The following is a 22,153-nucleotide window of genomic DNA, read 5'->3' on the forward strand; positions in this document are numbered from 1 at the left end:
GATAGAAGTTTAATTTTTGGTTCAACTATCCCTTTGAACGTACCTTGAGGCTTTGGCCCAGGTAAAGGTGGGCGTGTTTTAGTGGGTGGAGGCGGGACGTCCTGAGGTCCGTTCTCACTTGTGCCATTGCAGTGCTGTGCTTCCAGGGGTCCAGGGTCAGAGCAGAGGCGCTGTGGGGTCTCGTGGGCTCCGAGGCAGGGGCCTGGCTCAAGGGACAGACTCTTGGTTAGAAGCCGTGGACTGGTGGTGGACGGGCCTGACAGGAAGAGAGAGTGCAGACTCGCTTTGAATTTGGAGAATCTGAATGAAGGGAGCAAACCATGCCTGGTGTTCTTTATCAGTTACAACCAATAACTTGTTATTGGTTTCATTTGAGTAGGTTTTGGCCGAAATGAGACTTGTTTTGCAATTCAGATTAGTTTGAGTTGAAATACACCACTCTCTCTTTCATAGCCAGAGCTTTCCCATCAGGGTCATTAATGTGAATAAAATTGGCTTTGGCAAGAAAATAAAACAGTTACTTGTAAACAATGTGAGTAATTTCAAATGAACGACCAAAACAGTCGCATTTCATGCACTTCCCAACAACTTTTACCATCAGAAGATTTTGTAAGATGATTAATGTTTTTCTTAAGAACATGTGAATGAAGCCACCACAACAATGAGAAAAAAAATATGAGAAACAAAAACATGATGTGTTTACAGAGAGACGGGCTGATTCATATTCAGTGCTACAATGACCTGTGTTGTTCAAAAGTTTGGGGTCAGTAAGATTTAATGTTTTTAAAAGAGGTCTCTTATTGCTCACATTTATATGATCAAAAATACAGTAAAAACAGTAATAATGTGAAATATTATTACAATTTAAAATTTCTATTTGAATATATTTAAAATGTCATTTATTCCTGTGATGCAAAGCTGAATTTTCAGCATCGTTATTGCACAGTCTTCAGTGTCACATGATCCTTCAGAAATTAGTCTAATATAATTTTGTGGAAACTTTGTGTGGAAACGTTTCAGGATACTTTATTAAGAAATTTATTAGAAATGAAAATCTTTATTAGAAATGTCTTTTGATCAATTTAATGCATTCTTGCTGATTAAAAGTATAAACACTTTTGAACAGTAATGAAACTAACCTCATGTTAATGAAAACAAAAATACTTATCTTTAAAAGATATTGCAAAATGTAATTTTTTAGTAATGCAAAAATTCAATCCACTGCCATTCAAAAAGTACATTTAAAAAGTAAAAAAAACTCTCATTATTGCTAGCATGATCATCTCAGACAGGAAACACTAAGTATCAACAAGAGAGAGGAAAACAAGACGGGCAAATTCAATTCAGCCTAATTTAATGGAGCCGGCTGGGCGTAATGGATTACAGTTCAGCTGAGTGATGTGTCTGAACGCCAGAAAGCATAAATGTACAACACGTTTTCACACAAATCACCTCTGACTCAATAAACTGCGAGTCCAGATCCAGTGATAAGTCCAAGTATATACTCCACATCAATCTTAGGCTTAAATTACACACTGGTTTGTGCTGACACAATGTGAACATGACATCAAACTGTGTAAAGGGACTTCTGGGTAAACGGGGAGAGCAGTAGAGCGCTCTGTGCCCGTGCTGGGCCGTCGTGTGTTAAGTAGGTCAGTGTGTTAAAGTGCCAGTCACTACTGTGTATATTTGCCTGTTCAGTTCAATCAGTGTAAGACATCGTGAGTTTGGATCTAGTGACATAACAAAATTCACAGCTACAAACGATGCACACGTAAATATGATTTGAAGGGCTTTGATATCAAAATGAGCATGGACAGGAAAAAATCTTGTTGGAATTTCTTAAAGTGGCATGGACGGGTCAGATGGTGGGCAGACCCGCCGTCTCGATGACGTTGCCATTTTAAAAAAAGCTCGCCTGTCCCCCTACAAAGAGCTAATTGGTTCCATATGGTGACACTCATACCAGCTAGTGAAGGCAGGGGGCTGAAATGACTTCCACATGCTCCACCAAAATGACTTAAAGGTGAAGAAAGGCTAGCGAGGGAGAAAACCAGAGTTATCCTAGCCGCAGGTTTGGATTCGCAGAGCGTGTTGTTTTTCCCATGTGCTCTGGAGTTCCTGTACGGGAAAGGGATGTGTGCTGTGACCTACAAGCCCGTTTGAGTTACATATGTATCAAAAGAACAGGTGTGTCCAAAACACATCAACTTGAAAGGCATATAAAGATAATATACACTTTTCAACTTTTTAGTAATTGTCTTTTTACTGATATTTCAAATAGCAGGACTACACTATGCTATGTGGTGTTTTTATTCACATCATCTTGAAGGGCATATAAAGAAAATGTAATGTTTTCAAATATTTTTTTTTTAGTAATCGTCTTTGTACTGTTATTGCAAATAGCGGGAATATACTATGCTTTATGGTTGGTATGGTATCCTGGGTGGCAGTGTTTTTTTTTATATAGTTTAGATACTTTTAAGATTTTTTGTTTATATTTAGATTTTTTTCCATTTTTCATCTCTTTATATTAAAACGTAGTTAAAGTTTTAGCAATTTTTTGTCATTTTGATTAGATTTTAAAATGTCTATATAGGCTAGTTTTCACTCATTTTTCACTTTTACTTATTTCAGTACATCAAGTAAAATTAAATAATAAAAATGAGAAATGCTGCCTTGGCAACTAGCTGAAATTAAAGTATTTTATTTCAGTTAATGTTTATTCTATTTCATGTAGCCTTTCATAAATGATATATACAGTAGGCCTACTACAGTGTATAAAATGCAATTATTGGAGTACATTTTACAAGAAAATACTATTTTAGTCTGTTTATTTCAAAGTTTCATGTTTTATTAAATGGTCAGTTTTTTGTAATTATTTGTGAAATTTACTAACAATTTCTAAATACATTTTTTTCATTGCATCATTGTAAAATGTAAAATATATTATCGCCCGATTCTGCTGAATGCAACTAAAGAATACAAATATAAGGATATTATAAATATAAACATAATAGTTTTCTATAAAGCTGCTTTAAAGCAATGTGTATTGTTAAAAGTGCTATCCAAAATAAAATTAACTTTTAGATTTGATTTATAGTAACCCTGATGAATGATTTTTAGGGTGTTTTAAGTGAATTACTTTGACGCATGTCAGTCTGCTTTTAAGTATATATGATGTTCTCGTCTCTAGATACGGCTCTTCAGTGTAAGTCTAAAGTTTTTTCTAATTTCATCATCTGCCAGTGGAAAATTTTAAAACTAAATGCTTAGAAAAGCAACAGCACACCATTCTACAACCAAACATGATTTGAGAAATCATTCATATTCACATGCTGAAATGTAATACTTAGTGTAAGGGGTTTGTTCAGATACATAACCCTACATATGAGCAATAATGCCACTATAAAGAGCGTTGCTTAAAAGCTTATTCCCCAAAATAACACTTCAAAACAGGAATTTTACAGAGATGAACCTAGAAACCAACTGTTAAATTTCTATACAAAAGAACCTAACTAGTTTCTCACATGGTCTCTGAGACAGACTTCTTTTCCATAGCAGAACAGAGAAAAAAAATCTTTCCATTTACAGGCACAAAGCCTAAAGTCAATTCAGGCACAAAGTCATCAAGACATCTAAACCAGGGGTGCCCAAACTCGGTCCTGGAGGGCCGGTGTCCTGCAGAGTTTAGCTCCAACCCTAATCAAACACACCTGAACCAGCTAATCAAGGTCTTACTAGGCATACTAGAAACTTCCAGGTAGGTGTGTTGAGGCAAGTTGGAGCTAAACTCTGCAAGACTGTGGCCCTCCAGGACTGAGTTTGGACACCCCTGTGCTAAATAAAAGCAATATCACACTCATAACTGTGCATGAGGCTGCAGATATTCGGAACAATGTCTCTCTTTGTATACCGTATGTCTTTGTACTGTTATTGCAAATAGCGGGAATATACTATGCTTTATGGTTGGTATGGTATCCTGGGTGGCAGTGTTTTTTTTTATATAGTTTAGATACTTTTAAGATTTTTTGTTTATATTTAGATTTTTTTCCATTTTTCATCTCTTTATATTAAAACGTAGTTAAAGTTTTAGCAATTTTTTGTCATTTTGATTAGATTTTAAAATGTCTATATAGGCTAGTTTTCACTCATTTTTCACTTTTACTTATTTCAGTACATCAAGTAAAATTAAATAATAAAAATGAGAAATGCTGCCTTGGCAACTAGCTGAAATTAAAGTATTTTATTTCAGTTAATGTTTATTCTATTTCATGTAGCCTTTCATAAATGATATATACAGTAGGCCTACTACAGTGTATAAAATGCAATTATTGGAGTACATTTTACAAGAAAATACTATTTTAGTCTGTTTATTTCAAAGTTTCATGTTTTATTAAATGGTCAGTTTTTTGTAATTATTTGTGAAATTTACTAACAATTTCTAAATACATTTTTTTCATTGCATCATTGTAAAATGTAAAATATATTATCGCCCGATTCTGCTGAATGCAACTAAAGAATACAAATATAAGGATATTATAAATATAAACATAATAGTTTTCTATAAAGCTGCTTTAAAGCAATGTGTATTGTTAAAAGTGCTATCCAAAATAAAATTAACTTTTAGATTTGATTTATAGTAACCCTGATGAATGATTTTTAGGGTGTTTTAAGTGAATTACTTTGACGCATGTCAGTCTGCTTTTAAGTATATATGATGTTCTCGTCTCTAGATACGGCTCTTCAGTGTAAGTCTAAAGTTTTTTCTAATTTCATCATCTGCCAGTGGAAAATTTTAAAACTAAATGCTTAGAAAAGCAACAGCACACCATTCTACAACCAAACATGATTTGAGAAATCATTCATATTCACATGCTGAAATGTAATACTTAGTGTAAGGGGTTTGTTCAGATACATAACCCTACATATGAGCAATAATGCCACTATAAAGAGCGTTGCTTAAAAGCTTATTCCCCAAAATAACACTTCAAAACAGGAATTTTACAGAGATGAACCTAGAAACCAACTGTTAAATTTCTATACAAAAGAACCTAACTAGTTTCTCACATGGTCTCTGAGACAGACTTCTTTTCCATAGCAGAACAGAGAAAAAAAATCTTTCCATTTACAGGCATTTTAGTAATCGTCTTTGTACTGTTATTACAAATAGCGGGAATATACTATGCTTTATGGTTGGTATGGTATCCTGGGTGGCAGTGTTTTTTTTTTATATAGTTTAGATACTTTTAAGATTTTTTGTTTATATTTAGATTTTTTTCCATTTTTCATCTCTTTATATTAAAACGTAGTTAAAGTTTTAGCAATTTTTTGTCATTTTGATTAGATTTTAAAATGTCTATATAGGCTAGTTTTCACTCATTTTTCACTTTTACTTATTTCAGTACATCAAGTAAAATTAAATAATAAAAATGAGAAATGCTGCCTTGGCAACTAGCTGAAATTAAAGTATTTTATTTCAGTTAATGTTTATTCTATTTCATGTAGCCTTTCATAAATGATATATACAGTAGGCCTACTACAGTGTATAAAATGCAATTATTGGAGTACATTTTACAAGAAAATACTATTTTAGTCTGTTTATTTCAAAGTTTCATGTTTTATTAAATGGTCAGTTTTTTGTAATTATTTGTGAAATTTACTAACAATTTCTAAATACATTTTTTTCATTGCATCATTGTAAAATGTAAAATATATTATCGCCCGATTCTGCTGAATGCAACTAAAGAATACAAATATAAGGATATTATAAATATAAACATAATAGTTTTCTATAAAGCTGCTTTAAAGCAATGTGTATTGTTAAAAGTGCTATCCAAAATAAAATTAACTTTTAGATTTGATTTATAGTAACCCTGATGAATGATTTTTAGGGTGTTTTAAGTGAATTACTTTGACGCATGTCAGTCTGCTTTTAAGTATATATGATGTTCTCGTCTCTAGATACGGCTCTTCAGTGTAAGTCTAAAGTTTTTTCTAATTTCATCATCTGCCAGTGGAAAATTTTAAAACTAAATGCTTAGAAAAGCAACAGCACACCATTCTACAACCAAACATGATTTGAGAAATCATTCATATTCACATGCTGAAATGTAATACTTAGTGTACGGGGTTTGTTCAGATACATAACCCTACATATGAGCAATAATGCCACTATAAAGAGCGTTGCTTAAAAGCTTATTCCCCAAAATAACACTTCAAAACAGGAATTTTACAGAGATGAACCTAGAAACCAACTGTTAAATTTCTATACAAAAGAACCTAACTAGTTTCTCACATGGTCTCTGAGACAGACTTCTTTTCCATAGCAGAACAGAGAAAAAAAATCTTTCCATTTACAGGCACAAAGCCTAAAGTCAATTCAGGCACAAAGTCATCAAGACATCTAAACCAGGGGTGCCCAAACTCGGTCCTGGAGGGCCGGTGTCCTGCAGAGTTTAGCTCCAACCCTAATCAAACACACCTGAACCAGCTAATCAAGGTCTTACTAGGCATACTAGAAACTTCCAGGTAGGTGTGTTGAGGCAAGTGGGAGCAAAACTCTACAGGACATCGGCCCTCCAGGACCGAGTTTGGACACCCCTGATCTAAACAGATGGGAAAATTTCTCCTGGACGGCCAAAAGCATGCATTTTAATGAAGACTAGCATTGCATGCTCATGCTGCAAATTCAATGTCATCAAAATAAAGCACTGCTGAAATACGCTTCATACAGGCATCTTCCTTTTGAGAAGTTTACTTCTGACTGACTGATATTTTCATGCTCCATTTCTCCTGAAGGCATAAAGTGCAGACAGGGGGCTTTTAGGGCCATGAAGATAAAGCAGAGACAGACATACTACTGGAGTAAAAATATGCTGTACTGCTCTTCAATTCAGAGACTTAAGATTAATCCTTGACATGCTTCGGCAGCAGTTTATTAAAGGAATAATTCACCTTCAGTTCAGTCTTCACCCTCATGTCATTCCTAATCCATATGAAAAAGAGAAGTTATGGCACTTTTTAGTCTTTTTTGGAGCATCTTCACAGCCTCTGGTCACAGTACCCTGCCACTGCGGCAGCTTGGAGTTTTTTCAAAAAAATGTATTTTGTGTCGCATTACTGTAGCGGTTTGCAAAATATGTATCGTCTACGAAAATTCAAGATATATGGGGCCATTTTTTCCTATAAGCGTTGTCTCATATTTATATCCAATTGTATAGTTAATTTTTTTTTTGCATTGTTTACATATCTGGTGTATTTAATATGCTTTTTCACAAAAAAAAGCTTAAATATGTCATTTTGATTACCAGTTTGATCAGAAGATTAGTTTTATGAGATAAAATTTGTAACTTCACATGAGCCATATATGAGCCAATATCACATAAACAAGAGTGCTGTTCCAGATATTTCCAGAATATCAGCACAATTGCAAATGTCATATTGACTTTATAAAACAGTTAAATAAACAATAAAACAGTTAAATACTGGAGTTTTTTCAAAAAAATGTATTTTGTGTCGCATTACTGTAGCGGTTTGCAAAATATGTATCGTCTACGAAAATTCAAGATATATGGGGCCATTTTTTCCTATAAGCGTTGTCTCATATTTATATCCAATTGTATAGTTAATTTTTTTTTTGCATTGTTTACATATCTGGTGTATTTAATATGCTTTTTCACAAAAAAAAGCTTAAATATGTCATTTTGATTACCAGTTTGATCAGAAGATTAGTTTTATGAGATAAAATTTGTAACTTCACATGAGCCATATATGAGCCAATATCACATAAACAAGAGTGCTGTTCCAGATATTTCCAGAATATCAGCACAATTGCAAATGTCATATTGACTTTATAAAACAGTTAAATAAACAATAAAACAGTTAAATACATTAACATTAACAAGTTTGAAAAGACACAATATTGTCTTTTTTAATATTTGTCCACAGCTGCATTAAACAGTCTGTTTGAATACACCTAAACACCACTTCAGATGCAACTTCTGCAGTGCAAAGATGGAATTTATTGAATTTATTGATTAAATGTAAGAATTTGATGATGCAAATGCATAATTCCAAGGTTATAAAATGCCATTATAAAGGTAAAAAATCCTGTGGAAATCAGTTTAAGGGGCAAATATTGCCTCATAGTGGATTCGTATTGGACTCGTAGTTCATTTCTGTCACTGCTATAAACTAACTCCACACATAATATGAAAAAATATTAAACACTTCAGTATAGACAGCTGTCCATGACAGGCCTAAACCATTCCAGGCAAGTACACTGCAAAAAATGATTTTGCAAAATTGTAAATAAACCATTAAAATATTTTAAAAGAAAACACTTTAGGCTTTATACTTCAAAATGTTTGGTTTTGCAGTTTCATTGTAATTATTTGTGAAATTTACAAGCAATTTCTGAGTGAAAATGGTTTCACTACCATTTTTGTCCATGCAAACACATTCTGCAAAATATTGTCTAATTATCGTTACCGTCAAAATCACAAATATACATTTTGTGTTAATATCGCACACCCCATCCATCATACAGCTTTTGAAACAACTTAAGGTGAGTAAATGATGACAGAATTTCCATTTTTTGTTGAACTATCCCTTTAAGAAATGAACTTCCAATGGGAAGCTCGTGTGACGGACGTCTGTAAGCATAATCTGAATTACCCATGATTCAATAGAACATCTGCCTCACCAGCTTCCCAAACAAAACCACTTTGAAGACATTCAGAGCTAGATCCTATTGACTGTAGCAGTTTGCATTTAATAACAAGACCCGTGGCTTCACCTCGAAAGATTTCCAATCAAAAATCGAAAGTCCACAGTAAACTATTTAGCAATATGTTAATGAGCAGTTCTTCAGTCACAACTGAACCTAAAAGAAACTGCCAACCTAGCTAAAGCCAAATGAAAACATTTCAAGGTCAAACTCAGAGCGTGAAATCAGGACATGAGCAAACAGGATGTACTGCACCTGCACTGTAAAGAAATGACTATTAAAGACATTCACACATTAGGACGCAGGTCAAATTCTTCTCCTAAATGGTGCCAAGAGGCCTGTAAAAAATGAGCTGTGGTCTGGTGGAGACCGGTGGAGGTATTGCTGACTAGGCACTGAGACTCAAGTTTGACAACCTCTGCAGAAATCTCCACCCCATGGGTCTGATATCAGGATAGCGGTTATATCTTCACAATTCAGATTGATGTCTACACTATAAAACCACACAGAAACTCTCTTATTTGAATGATGATGCACTTCATTCGCAGCTTGTCAGACACATATTGGCTTTTCACACTGCAAGAAAGGTACACTGAGAAAAATCATGTAGAAACAATTTTAACTTAAATTTCACAATGAATTATAAAAAACATCATTGTTTGCAAGTAACATTGAATTAAAAGTGACCTTTTTGAAGCAGAAAGATTATTTTCTTATACTATTTCAGTCAAATGTACTCTAATAATCTTTGCTTTGTTTACAACTTTGAAAAATAATTGTTTACAGCGTACTGTATATATATACTCAAAATTCAAACCATGTGGTTTCCTTCTCAGCTATTTAGTACTGTTTGGGGTCAGCAAGATTTCTTTTTAAATTATTTAGGAAGTCATTATTACTTTTATTCATGCATTAAATTGATCAGAAGTGACATATTTATAATGTCACAAAAGATTTCTATTTTAAATCAATGTTTTTGCAAACTTTTAAACTTTCTATTCATCAAAGGATCCTGGAAAAAATATATAATGGTTTTTCCACACAAATATCAACATTGGAAATTAGGGTTGGGCCGATAGACGATGCCATCATCCATCGCCGATGGCTGACAGACATCACGATGTTGAGCCGGTGTAGTGCCGAAATTTGCATAATCTGGCAGTGGTGCAGAATTCGGCACAACACCGGCATCGTGATCCCCTGCAATCCGCCGCATCCCAATTCCGTGTTCAGAAAGGAAATTAAGGGCCTGTTTACACCTGGTCACTTCATGCGTTTTGTCTGATCGGATAGCTATCCAATCGTGAAAAGGCCAGGTGTAAATGCCCTCCGCATTTGAGACGGATATAATTCCGATCGCTAAAACCACTTCAGGAGGTGGTCTGGGCCGCATTCCAGACGAAACTGGACAAGTGTAAATGCATCTGGTGGTTGAAACCACATATGTAAATTTTACTCCTCCCAAAATGTTAAAATAATAAACGTGTAAGAGCGTGTTATAGGCTATATGACATTAGTCAGACTGCGCTTCGCTGCGGACGAGTAGCTGAGTATCTCTTCAGCAAGCCGACGTGCTAACTGCCGCGAATGAAACAAAGTAATACGCAGACGGTCAACACACAATCATCTTCATTAAAAGTAGTAAGACAAACTTCTCTTTCCAGTGCTGATGCCGCGCGCTGTCCTGTTGCAAAAAGTAGTAAGACAAACTTATCTTTCCAGTGCTGATGCCGTGCTCTCTCCTATTGCGGTCTTTGATCTTGAAATGAGCTGATAATGAATAAAATGCAGTGCTTATCTTCTGAATTCGTTGACGTGAACTCCGTTAAATTTAAATATAGTGCGGGAATTGAAGATCGGATTTATATCCGTTTTGCAACGACACATTTATGTGGCCAAGTGTAAATGGAAACATTTTAACAAATCAGATAGATATCCGATCAGCGAAAACGCATGAAATGACCAGGTGTAAACAGGCCCTAAGTGTACTACAGAACCCCTAAAGGGAATAAATAGCCTACGAAATGGGAGGATAAAAAAATATTTCGATACTTTCTCTCGCAATTATATCTTTGGGTAATTATACTGTATATAAATTGCGGGCATCAGGGAGCCGCTACTAATATGCAGGGCATTGAAACCACTTTCGAATGTGCGCTCTCATTTTACGTTCACTTTCGAGATTTGCGATCACACAGACTCTATACTACGGACCAGTACTGCCGCTACCACACATTTTACAAGATTAGATATTTGTCAGTGGTGCTCACTGCTCAGTATCTGCAAATCTTTCGCCATTGTCCAATCAGTCATCTCTCCTTACTCTGTGTATGTGGTTACTAGTGAACTTTCATATACTATAATGTAACAGTCTACCGCTAGCAAGCGGCTAACCATGACCCTTTAGTGGCTCCATAGAACGCGTTATTTGTTTTCCGTGCCTTTCTGCATACGGATTCATGCTTCGGGCACACCCCCTAAACACCCCGCACCCGATGTCATCGTCCATCACGATGTTTCACTGTAGACATCGTCCGATGCCAATTTGGTAGACATCGCCCAACACTATTGGAAATAATAAGAAATGTTTTTTAGTAATAAATCAGCATATGATTGAAGGATCATGTGACACTGAAGACTGGAGTATAATGATGCTGAAAATTCAACTTTACATCACAGAAATAAATGACATTTTAAAATATATTAAAATAGAAAAGTGTTGTTTTACATTTTAAAAATATTTCACAATATTACTGTTTTTGCTGCATTTTTGATCAAATAAATGCAGACGATAAATAAGCATAAGATACTTTAAACATTTAATAATCCTCCCAATCCCAAACTACGGAACAGTATAGAGTATAAATTCTAATGACAGAATAATATTGGGTGAAATTGTCAAATTAATCAATATTTTTCAGCATTTATTTAATTATATTTTTATTCATTATTTATAATCACATTTCTCACTTTATTCCTCATCTTGTTTTTTTTTCTTCTCTTATTTTACAAAGAAGCTACAGTACACCATTTCAGTCTTTCTACTTAAAAAAAAATCACATTTAATTAATTGTGTTACTTGTCCTTTCTTTGTGATTATTTGCTAATTTACCCGCAATTTCTGAATGAAAATTGTTCCAAGTAAACCCCACACCAATTTTCTTGGTCTATAGTCGATCTTGGTCTATGCCTGTGTTTTGGAACAAAGATAAAATAGGACACTTGTGGTTAGAGATGTGTCAGTCTGTGATTAGGGCTTCCTCATGTTACAATAACATGACCAGTCAGAATCCCTGTGTCTGTCAGTCAATTCGGGATCAATAAGACATTTAGAACCACACCACTTTGCTGATTCATCTATCTTATGTGACTTTCCATGAATATTTCATGAGCTCACTAATATGGAATGGAAACAGGCTCCACAGAAATGCCAGATGTCAGTTTTTTTACCTATTGTTCTGCTCATCTCAAAATGCAGGGAATATAAAGCATAACAGCAAACATCAGGCCACTGCGGCTACAGAAAGCAAACTTTCTCTTTGATATTATCTATTCCACGGTGAGCTGAGGGATGTATTAAAACAGAAGGACTATTTTTATCCTGATCAGGAGCGTGTGCACTGACAGGACAGTCAACATACAAATGCTGCACACAATCCGAGCCGCAGCAAAGATTTGCTCTCATCTAAACCCGGCCAAGACGCAAGCGAAGATGACACTGCATAACAATGCACAGCCTGTGAAGCAGAAATACAAGTCTTTATCACAGCACCCGAAAAGCTGTCCAAAAATCTGCAGGGAAACATTACTGGAGTCTTTGGTAGGTTTAAGGCAAAGCTATCACAGGTGAAGAGGGTAAAAACTGTGCTAATAGATATCACCATACTCCCCAGCTAATTGATTAAGACTTGCAAAGACTTTTTGTATAACAAGTGTTCTTGCACCAATTTGAATATATTTGAAGAACAGAAATCTGAAGATTGGTTGAAGCCAGGTTCAAAATACTCGTTTAGATTATACATAGGAATTCCGAATATAGATATGAATAAACTGTAAAGTTTAGTGTAAGTGCTACTGAAGTGGAGATTTCTGATTCAGTGCAGCAGAAAAACTCACAGCCTTTAAAGAAATTGTAATTGAAATCTTCAAACGCAAATAGATAAAGTGCAATAAAATAAACACTTATAAGTGTTTTTGTTTTCTTTCCAGTAGTCTAAAAAAAACACATTATGAAATGCCAAATAGCCCAAGATCTCATTAACCAGTGCATGAAAAAACGAATTTTGCCTTCAGTGCCGTGCCTTTAAAGGTATAGTTCATCTAAAACTGAAAATTTGCTTAAAATGCTCTCACCGACAGGCCATCCAACATGGTCCAGCTTAATTTGTTTATTTATTGGAACAGATTTGGAGAAATTTAGCATTACATCACTTGCTCAGCAATGGATCCTGTGCAGTGAATGGGAGCCGTCAGAATGTGCGTCCAAACAGCTGATAAAAACATCACAATAATCCACAAGTAATCCACACACCACTCCTGTCCATCAGTTAACATAGTGAAAAACTGTGTGTTTGTAACAAACAAATCCATCATTAAGGCATTTTAAATTTCAACCATTGCTTTTGGTCCAAATAAGACTCCATAATCCACATGTAAATTGTGCTTGATCTGCGCATATTTCTCTCCTGATTTAGACAAGGTGACTTTTTCACCAAATAAAGCAATATTATGGATAGAGCACTTATATTTTAGCTGGATGCAACAGTTTGAAGTTAAAAATGTCTTGATGGATTTGTTTCTGACAAAAACAGTTTTCTACTTCACAAGATGTTTCTTGATGGACTGGAGTGGTGTGGATTACTTGTGGATTACTGTGATGTTTTTATCAGCTGTTTGGACTCTCATTCTGACGGCACCCATTCACTGCAGAGGATCCATTGGTGAGCAAGTGATGTCATGCTAAATTTCTCCAAATCTGTACGAGAATATATTTTCTCATGTTTTCATTTTTGGTGAACTATTCCTTTAAGAAGACTACTGCAGTCAGAACAACATAAGCTTAAAGACTCTATTAGGTGACCTACTGAAGGTGGTCAATAATGTAGATTAAACCAGGCGTAGACATCTGTGCCTCTGAAGGCTGCGTTAATGGGTTAGACACCAGCAAAACACCACTGCACACATCTGCCACCCAATCCACACATCAATCAATGCACTGCATCAAAAAGGCCACTACAACACCAGTGCATGAAACTTAATAGTGTTTTCAGGGAAAACTTGCGATGCATTAAGTTTCAGTAGATGCATTTGAATGTAGTTCATTCATTTCTGAAATGCAGCATCGCTGAAATGGATACTGTAGTCAGGCACACCCACTCTGTGGTGAGTTGACAGCTATATAACAGGCATTGTTTTGATGTATCATACAGTGCCTTTTGATTTTTAAAATAACAGATTGTCAGCTCATCAGACATGGAATGATGAAACCGACATTGCATTCACATAGCCAGCCAGACCCTGACAACAACATGGAAACACAAACAAATACACCGACAGCGCACATTCCCTAATGATGGCAGGTGCATGCCATCTCTGCATTGTCAAATAACCTTCAAAAGGCATGCATACTGCAAACGCAGGGGTCGGCGACAGCAGTAGTAGTGCCCTGCACACACACACGTCTACATGTCAGGCTGCACTGCATGTCTCCCTGCATCCATGTGCAGCAGGCATGATGCACCAGGCCTGCAAAATGTAGGTGAAGTGCCAGCGGTATTTCACAGACAATTCAAAATTTGCACGTTGGTGTGATTTATCATGTGCATAGGAAAGGTGCATGTCATTAATTTTACTCCATTGCATGTAAAAGCCCATCCCCCTCCACCAAAAAGAAAAAAAAATTAGGATCAAAGCATAAAATTTAACCCAAAGCCAAAATATACATTTTATGACAATGCATGCTGAAAATAATCAAATGTCAATGCAAATCATGCATGTATAGACAGCAGATGGTGAATACACCCACTTTACATACTGACACACTGAACTATTGAACATGCATGTATAATATTCCAACCATGATGGTGTAGCCTATATGATGCTGCAGATGAGCATACAACATTGCATGTGCTTAAACTACAGTTATTGACACAATTTCGTTTTAAAACCCTACATTATGCTTTAATATGTCGAAATCAAATATAAAAAAATATAAAAAAAAAAAGGTTCTTACCCCGGAGCACACTGGTTTTATCCATGTACATCGCGCAGCAAAATACAAAACCAGTCATTAAAATACAGAACGGGGAGACACAATCCCCCCAGTTGCTCAAGGACGAAATAAAAATCAAACGGATACAATTAACGCAAACCCGGTTGCTCTTCCAGTCCACCGGCGAACGATCTAAGACGCGAGGAGAATCATCTCCAGCGTCTCGAGACCACGCTTTTACTACACAAACCCGCCGCAAAAACCACGCTAATGACACCAGCACGACACTAAACCCGATATATTAGAAGTTTGTGCAGCGGTGGCCATGATGACACCGAAAATCACACACACACACACACACACACACACACCCGGTCCCTCCTCCCCTCACCATCATCCCTGTTTCCTTGACAACAGTTTAGAGGGTTTAGTTGAACTGTGTGTATATTATGATACCGCTAATATTATCATTCAAAACAAAATGCTACGATGTTTTGTGTCCGTGTTTGCTGTATATATTTTACATATTAGGCTTTCTATTACAAAAAGTGTCTTGGCAACACTAAGGTATTTTGACATTCCACAGAAGGCTAGGCCTATATGACATTAACATCACATTTATTAATTTGGTAAAAAAAAAAAAATGTACCCAACGCTACTTACAGTTCATTTAAGGAATGTAGTTTAATATATATTAAGATGACTAATGTATATAAGGAATGCATTAATATGTGTTTCCCCTAACGAAACTCATGACCTTGGCATTGCTAGTGTCAGCCTTACAAAAAGCATTATGGCAATACAGTAATGATATCACATGGTAGGCCTAATATTATGGTCATTTGATGTTTACCACAGTATTCAAATTCATGTACTCCAGGTATTTTCCAAGAAAAATACTGTAGTATAGCACTAAGAAAAAAAATACTCATCCTATATAGTACTTTTATAATACTCATCCTATATAGTACTTTCAAATACATGCTCTACCAAATTATCTGCACAAAAAATAAGAAAGAAAGAAATACAATGATATTTTTGGACCATTTAAATCACTAAAATCGAAATAAATATAAATAAAATGTTTATTTAAAAATAAAATAATATAAAAAAAATGTTAATATAAAATATATAAGGTTTTTCGGTACAATTATGTATTCAAGAATGCAACTCAGCCGCACACTTACAAAAAATAAATAAATAAACGAACAAATATATAGAAAATAATATAATAATAATAATAATAATAATAATAATAATAATAAAATGGTACTTAAGCTATATATATATGTATATGTGTGTGTGTGTGTGTAAGCTATATATATATGTATATGTGTGTGTGTATATATATGTGTGTGTGTGTGTGTGTGTAAGCTATATATATATGTATGTGTGTGTGTGTGTGTATATATATATGTGTGTGTTATATATATATATATATACATACATATAAAACATTTCTACTCTATATACATTATCTCTCTGCTCTAAAATAATAGGTTGATGTGATTTTCATTAAGATGGCATAATGGAACTGATGCATTAGAAAAGCACTCAATTAAAAAGGTTACAACAGATCGAGGGCCTGTGACTCATGGAATAACCATTTTATAGTTAAACCGCAGGCGTGGTGCCGTGTAATTAGGTTCTCTTTAAAAACAGGCATCACAAATGATCAAACACGTGACCCTATCTGTCATCATCGACATGTACTGACTTCAACCATGAGGAGGAGACAAGCCATTTGTAGGAAATTGAATGAACGAAACCATAACGCTAAAACATGGGAGCTAAAGGAAAAGAAGTCTCACCTTTTAGTCAAAAGAGCCAATCACCTATTTTAACTCTGAAACATGAATATGCATTAGCTGAACCAGCCTGAAAAACACAGATTTTAATGTGATTTAAAGCTACGTTTATGATACCATTGTTGTCAGATATTATTGCAGTACTGGAGATTTTAGTCTTTAGATAGGAGCTGTAATTAATGCATAAAAAATAACTGGCTGGAATATTTCCAAGATGGCCTCTGTCCTTAAAGAGATTTTGCTTCAACAAATGATGTCAGCACACATTTTATACACGTAAAGCTAAAGTGATCTTCAGCCATTTTAGACCAAACATTTTACATTTTGAATTTTGACTTTATCAGAATGCTAAAGAATGAATGGGAAATACAAAAAATACACAGCAATTATTTTGGGGGTAAAAACTACAAATCGGCCACGATGAAGTAGACTTTGATCATTTCTGAATACACATTCATATGCAAACACCTAATTTAACACCTAACATTACTAAATTAAGATATTATACAAAATATATTTTCTAATATTTATATTTTACAGATAAATATTGTCTAGTACCATGAAATTCCCTCAAAATACAAAATCTTAAAGAATAAATATTATTTAAAGAAAATACAGTAAATTAATGTCTGGATTTCATTGCATTAGACAAAGCATTTCATTGCATTGCATTTCAATTTAAAATTAAAATAAGGCAATTTCACTTTAACTATGGAAATGTTTCATTAATGAACTTTCTGTTAAATGTTTTGCTTAAAAAGTGTGCTTGCAGTATATTTCTTTCAAATAATATTCATATTTTGTTATATTAAAGATGTATAATGGCCAAAGTCTTCAGAGAGCTCAAGTTGAGGGTTTGTGAAATTTTGGCTGCCGTACATCCAGTAAAGTAAATAAGCGCAATGACTTAGCAAATGCTTCTGGTGTTGACAAACCACTGCAAATCATCCAGATGGGTTTCAAGCCGGATTAATGTAGTGTTTAGGACATCGAGATGAGCCTGAGAACACAATAATGAAGTCTGACACAGAATATAAAATTGTGTCACACCAATTTCTCTGCAGCAATGACATCAGGTAAAGAAACGGGCCTGGATGATCTCTGAGGTCACACAATTTACACCCAGCTTCCCTCCAGACAAGACACATCATGCTATAGCGTGCATCTAGGATCATTTGTGATGGTGTAAGTCTGTGCTGTCAAAGGTCTGAATGATCCTCTCGCACAGAGAATGATTTGAGATTACGTGGCACGGGTTTGCCCCATCTCTCCCTCCGTTTCTTTCATTTTCCTCACCCCTGCTGGGTCGGGAGTGCTGTTGCTCTCTCAGACCCTGGCACAGGTTGTAGGCTTTAAATGGAGAGATTTACCCCCCTGATTTCCCTAGAGAGAAGGCCATCTGCCTACTGTCACTGGGCCCATTATTGTGAGTTCGACAGAGCGCATGCTCACCGACGGCATCACAAGGCTAAATGCCACAGGCCAGTGACTCACATGTGCGCTTAGACACAGACCGACAAACAGCATTCATATTTTCTAAATAGATGAATAATAAATAAATAAATACATGTGAGTGGCCCTTGGAAAAAAATAATATGTAAACAAAACCTAAATACAAACAAACAAAAAAGACCATTGGAAAGACAAAACTAATAAATGGAAAAAACAAATACATATACATAAAAATAAACAAAAAATAAATAAATGTAAGTGGCCTCTGAAACAAACAAAAATGTATGCATGCATGTACGTATGTATGTATGTATTTATTGTATTTGTGAGAGGTCCTTGGGGGGAAAAAACAAGTAAATACATTTTCTTAAAACAAAATCTAAATGAATGAATGAATGAATTCATTCTAAAAATAAATAAATAAAATGCCCTTGCAAAAAGATTAAAAAGAAAAAAAAAGAAAGAAAGAAAGATACAAGTGGCCCTTGCAAAAAAGCAAATAATAATAAAAAACACAGACAGACAATAAATAAATAAATAAATAAATAAATGTGAGTGGCCCTTGGAAAAAAGTAAATAAAATGTAAACAAAACCGAAATACAGACAAAAAAGACCATTTAAAAAGAAAGAAAGAAAGAAAGATACAAGTGGCCCTTGCAAAAAAGCAAATAATAATAAAAAACACAGACAGGCAATAAATAAATAAATAAATAAATGTGAGTGGCCCTTGGAAAAAAGTAAATAAAATGTAAACAAAACCGAAATACAGACAAAAAAGACCATTGGAAAGACAAAACTAATAAATGTAAAAACAAATATAAATACATAAAAATAAATAAAAAACAAATAAATGTATGTATGTAAGTGGCCTCTGAAACAAACATTTATTTATGTATGCATGTACATGTATGTATGTATTTATTGTATTTGTGAGAGGTCCTTGGGGAAAAAAACAAAGTCTAAATGAATGAATGCAGGAATGAATGAATTCATTCATTTTAAAAATAAATAAATAAACTGCCCTTGCAAAAAGATTACAAATAAAAATAAATAAATAAAAATACAAGTGGCCCTTGCAAAAAAAAAGCAAAAAAAAAAAAAAACACAGACAATGAATAAATAAATAAGGCCCTTGCAAAAGATAAATAATAAATAACAAACACATGAATACATAAAATAAATTAAATAAACAAACATACAAACAAACAAAATAAATAAATATGAGTGGCCCTTGCAAAAAACAAATAAATTACAAATATGTAAATACACACACACACACACACACACTTATATTAGAAAACGACACTAATAATAGCACAGTAGCTCTGCCAGTACAACTGGATGAGTTATGTATAAATTCCCAGTGTTAAATTATTAAAATGATCTCCGGAGGTGCAATCATCCCCATGCGTTTACCTCAAGGCCATAAAACCCCAACAACAGCCCCTCTGGATGAATGTAAGCGAGTTAGTAGAAGAGTTCACTGGTCTTTTGTTAGTAACAGGAGGGATGAGCTAAGGGTTAATGGGGTTGACCTTCACTCTCTGCATTCAGTGCACTTTTATTGGCCTCTAGACAAATACACAAAGCACCTTAATGTAATTAACAACACAAACTCCACACATGGGGCTCGTGCAGAATGAATTTCAAGTACTACATCATTACATAAAACATCTACTTCTTGACTCATAACTTCACGAAATTAAATGCACTGAATTAAACATGCAATGTAATAAAGTCATGTGATGTTTGTAATGTTTATCGTTGCATACGGCACAGTTTCACATATATTAAAAATAGCATGCGGTATACAGTATTCCACACATAGTCCTGAGGTTTTGCACATCATTTTAGCATTTTATCAACACTACATATACAGTATATTTTGTTTATTTAGTTTTTGTTCATTTGTATTACATATATGTATATACAGCGGGTAAAATAAGTATTGAACACATCATCATTTTTCTCAGTAAATATGAAGAATGGGCCAAAATCACACCTGAGCAATGCATACGACTAGTTTCTCCATACAGGAGGCGTCTTGAAACTGTCATTACCAACAAAGGCTTTTGCACAAAGTATTAAATACATTTCAGTAAGCATGTCCAATACTTTTTCCATGAGTCATTCCATTTTATAACACAGAACTTAATTTCTGAACTTGTATTGTTTTCTTTGCATGTATGGATTACTTGGATTGTTACCGACATCTAGTGAAAATTTCATGTCAACAGCACCTTTAGAAATATAGTTACTGAGAAAAATGGTGACGTGCTCAATACTTATTTTACCCGCTGTACATACATACATACATATACATACAAATGGAAGATCAATTGAAGTCCTTTGCATTATGAAATACAATATTCCTAATTTTGGCAAATATAGCACACCCAGACAGCAAACAAATTTGGCCCAGATTTGGCATGCATCTGGCACAGCTGGCATTCATACGGCACTGGCAAACAGCATGTGGGCCAAACATGGCCCGGGTTTGGCAGAGATGGTACCGGGTTTAAGACGGCACACAAGACATGGGCCAGATGTCAAATGTAGTATTTGGCCCAGATGTCAAATATAGATATGTGGGCCACATAAGTATGGCCGATCTTGACCCACATTTAAAATCCATTTCAAATATTTTTGAGTAAAATCCCAATGTTTTCCCATACAGAAAGGTAATATATTCACATATATGTGAAACACTGTTAAATATATTGAAATATATTTTTAAAATATATTTTTAAAATGCATAACATAAAGCTCATGTTGTGTGTTTAATTATATGTTTACATATATGTGAAATTATATTCATGCCTCATATGATATTATATGATATATGATATTATAGCTTATATTATAGAATAGTATATTCTGTTGGTATACTATATATGTATATAAACTGACTTCAAACAATGTTTTGCATTCACTGCTTTCATATTCTCATTCAATTTACAGTTTGATATAGGCCTACTATCCACTTAAACAATACATGATGAAGTTTCAGGACATTTTATTTGACTTGTATGTACTATTTATGTAAATGAGAAAAATTGCTATGTGGGCAGTAGGTCATTTAGATATTCCATGCATGCACATCAAAAATTTGCATAGCTACGTACTACAAACACAGTAAGAGTAGTATGCAAAAAGCTATTTGTGAACACAGCCACAGTGAAGTACAGGAAGTGGAAGTGTACGAGTGGATTATGGCCGGCTGTTGTTGTACTGGAGGGTCTAGTGTCTGTAATGGAGCTGGTGTGAGTGCTGTACTGTAGGGCTGAATGAGGCCTTGAGAGTCTCAGCTGTTTGCTTGCTGACATGTCGAACTCACTCCCAGAGGGCTGGATTTGTTACGCCCCCTTTACCAGATGTCTAACAACACTCTCAGATAGAGGGGGCTGGTCGTCTGCTCACTTGCGAGAATGCGTGATTTTAAAAACATGATTAAAGGTGCTGTATGTAGGATTGACACCGAGTGGTTGAACTAGGTATTGCAGTCCAAATTCAAAATATTGGAGAGGGTTTTTTTCACCCGGTCCCTCCTCCTCAGACTTGACGCACACGCAGGTTGCCAGATTGACGACACCAACACTTTCGTTTGCCAGCTTCCATGACTGAAATGAAATACGCTGTGTTTCCCACCAACTGGCAACCCGGGGCGCCGAAATACAATTGGGTAAACTGGCAGTGGGCGAGTTTCACAAACCAAAACAGAGACCGACATTCCGGCCCGGAACGCACATTTTCAAAGGAGAATAACTGACTGTAGCACTGTTTTTCAGATAAACAAGTATGTTAACTTAGCATGTTTCTTAAATATCTGCAAACATATTATGGTATTTTTATGCTTTAGTAGAGTCAAAAACTTACGTGCAGCTCCTTTAATGAACACATTATGAATGCTCAACACATGTATATTATTTTCTAAACTTTAGTGAAGTGTT

General features: G+C 34.9%; 1 protein-coding gene across 1 annotated transcript in view; it reads right to left on the reverse strand.

Annotated features, from left to right (window-relative positions):
• The window catches only part of LOC107701820 (FYVE, RhoGEF and PH domain-containing protein 1-like), a gene marked incomplete at its 3' end in the record, with an annotated part of 18,414 nt that extends 3,169 nt beyond the window's left edge, over positions 1–15,245 (reverse strand). The window contains exons 1-2 of the mRNA XM_016503943.1: positions 14,964–15,245; positions 44–256 (exon numbers count right to left, since the gene is read on the reverse strand). Coding sequence (XP_016359429.1) covers positions 44–256; positions 14,964–15,021 — 271 coding nt within the window. The remainder of the gene's footprint in view (positions 1–43; positions 257–14,963) is intronic.
• Positions 15,246–22,153: the final 6,908 nt, after the last annotated feature.

This window comes from Sinocyclocheilus anshuiensis, unplaced genomic scaffold (genome assembly GCF_001515605.1).
Source record: "Sinocyclocheilus anshuiensis isolate Anshui unplaced genomic scaffold, SAMN03320099.WGS_v1.1 scaffold258, whole genome shotgun sequence".
NCBI lineage: Eukaryota > Metazoa > Chordata > Actinopteri > Cypriniformes > Cyprinidae > Sinocyclocheilus > Sinocyclocheilus anshuiensis.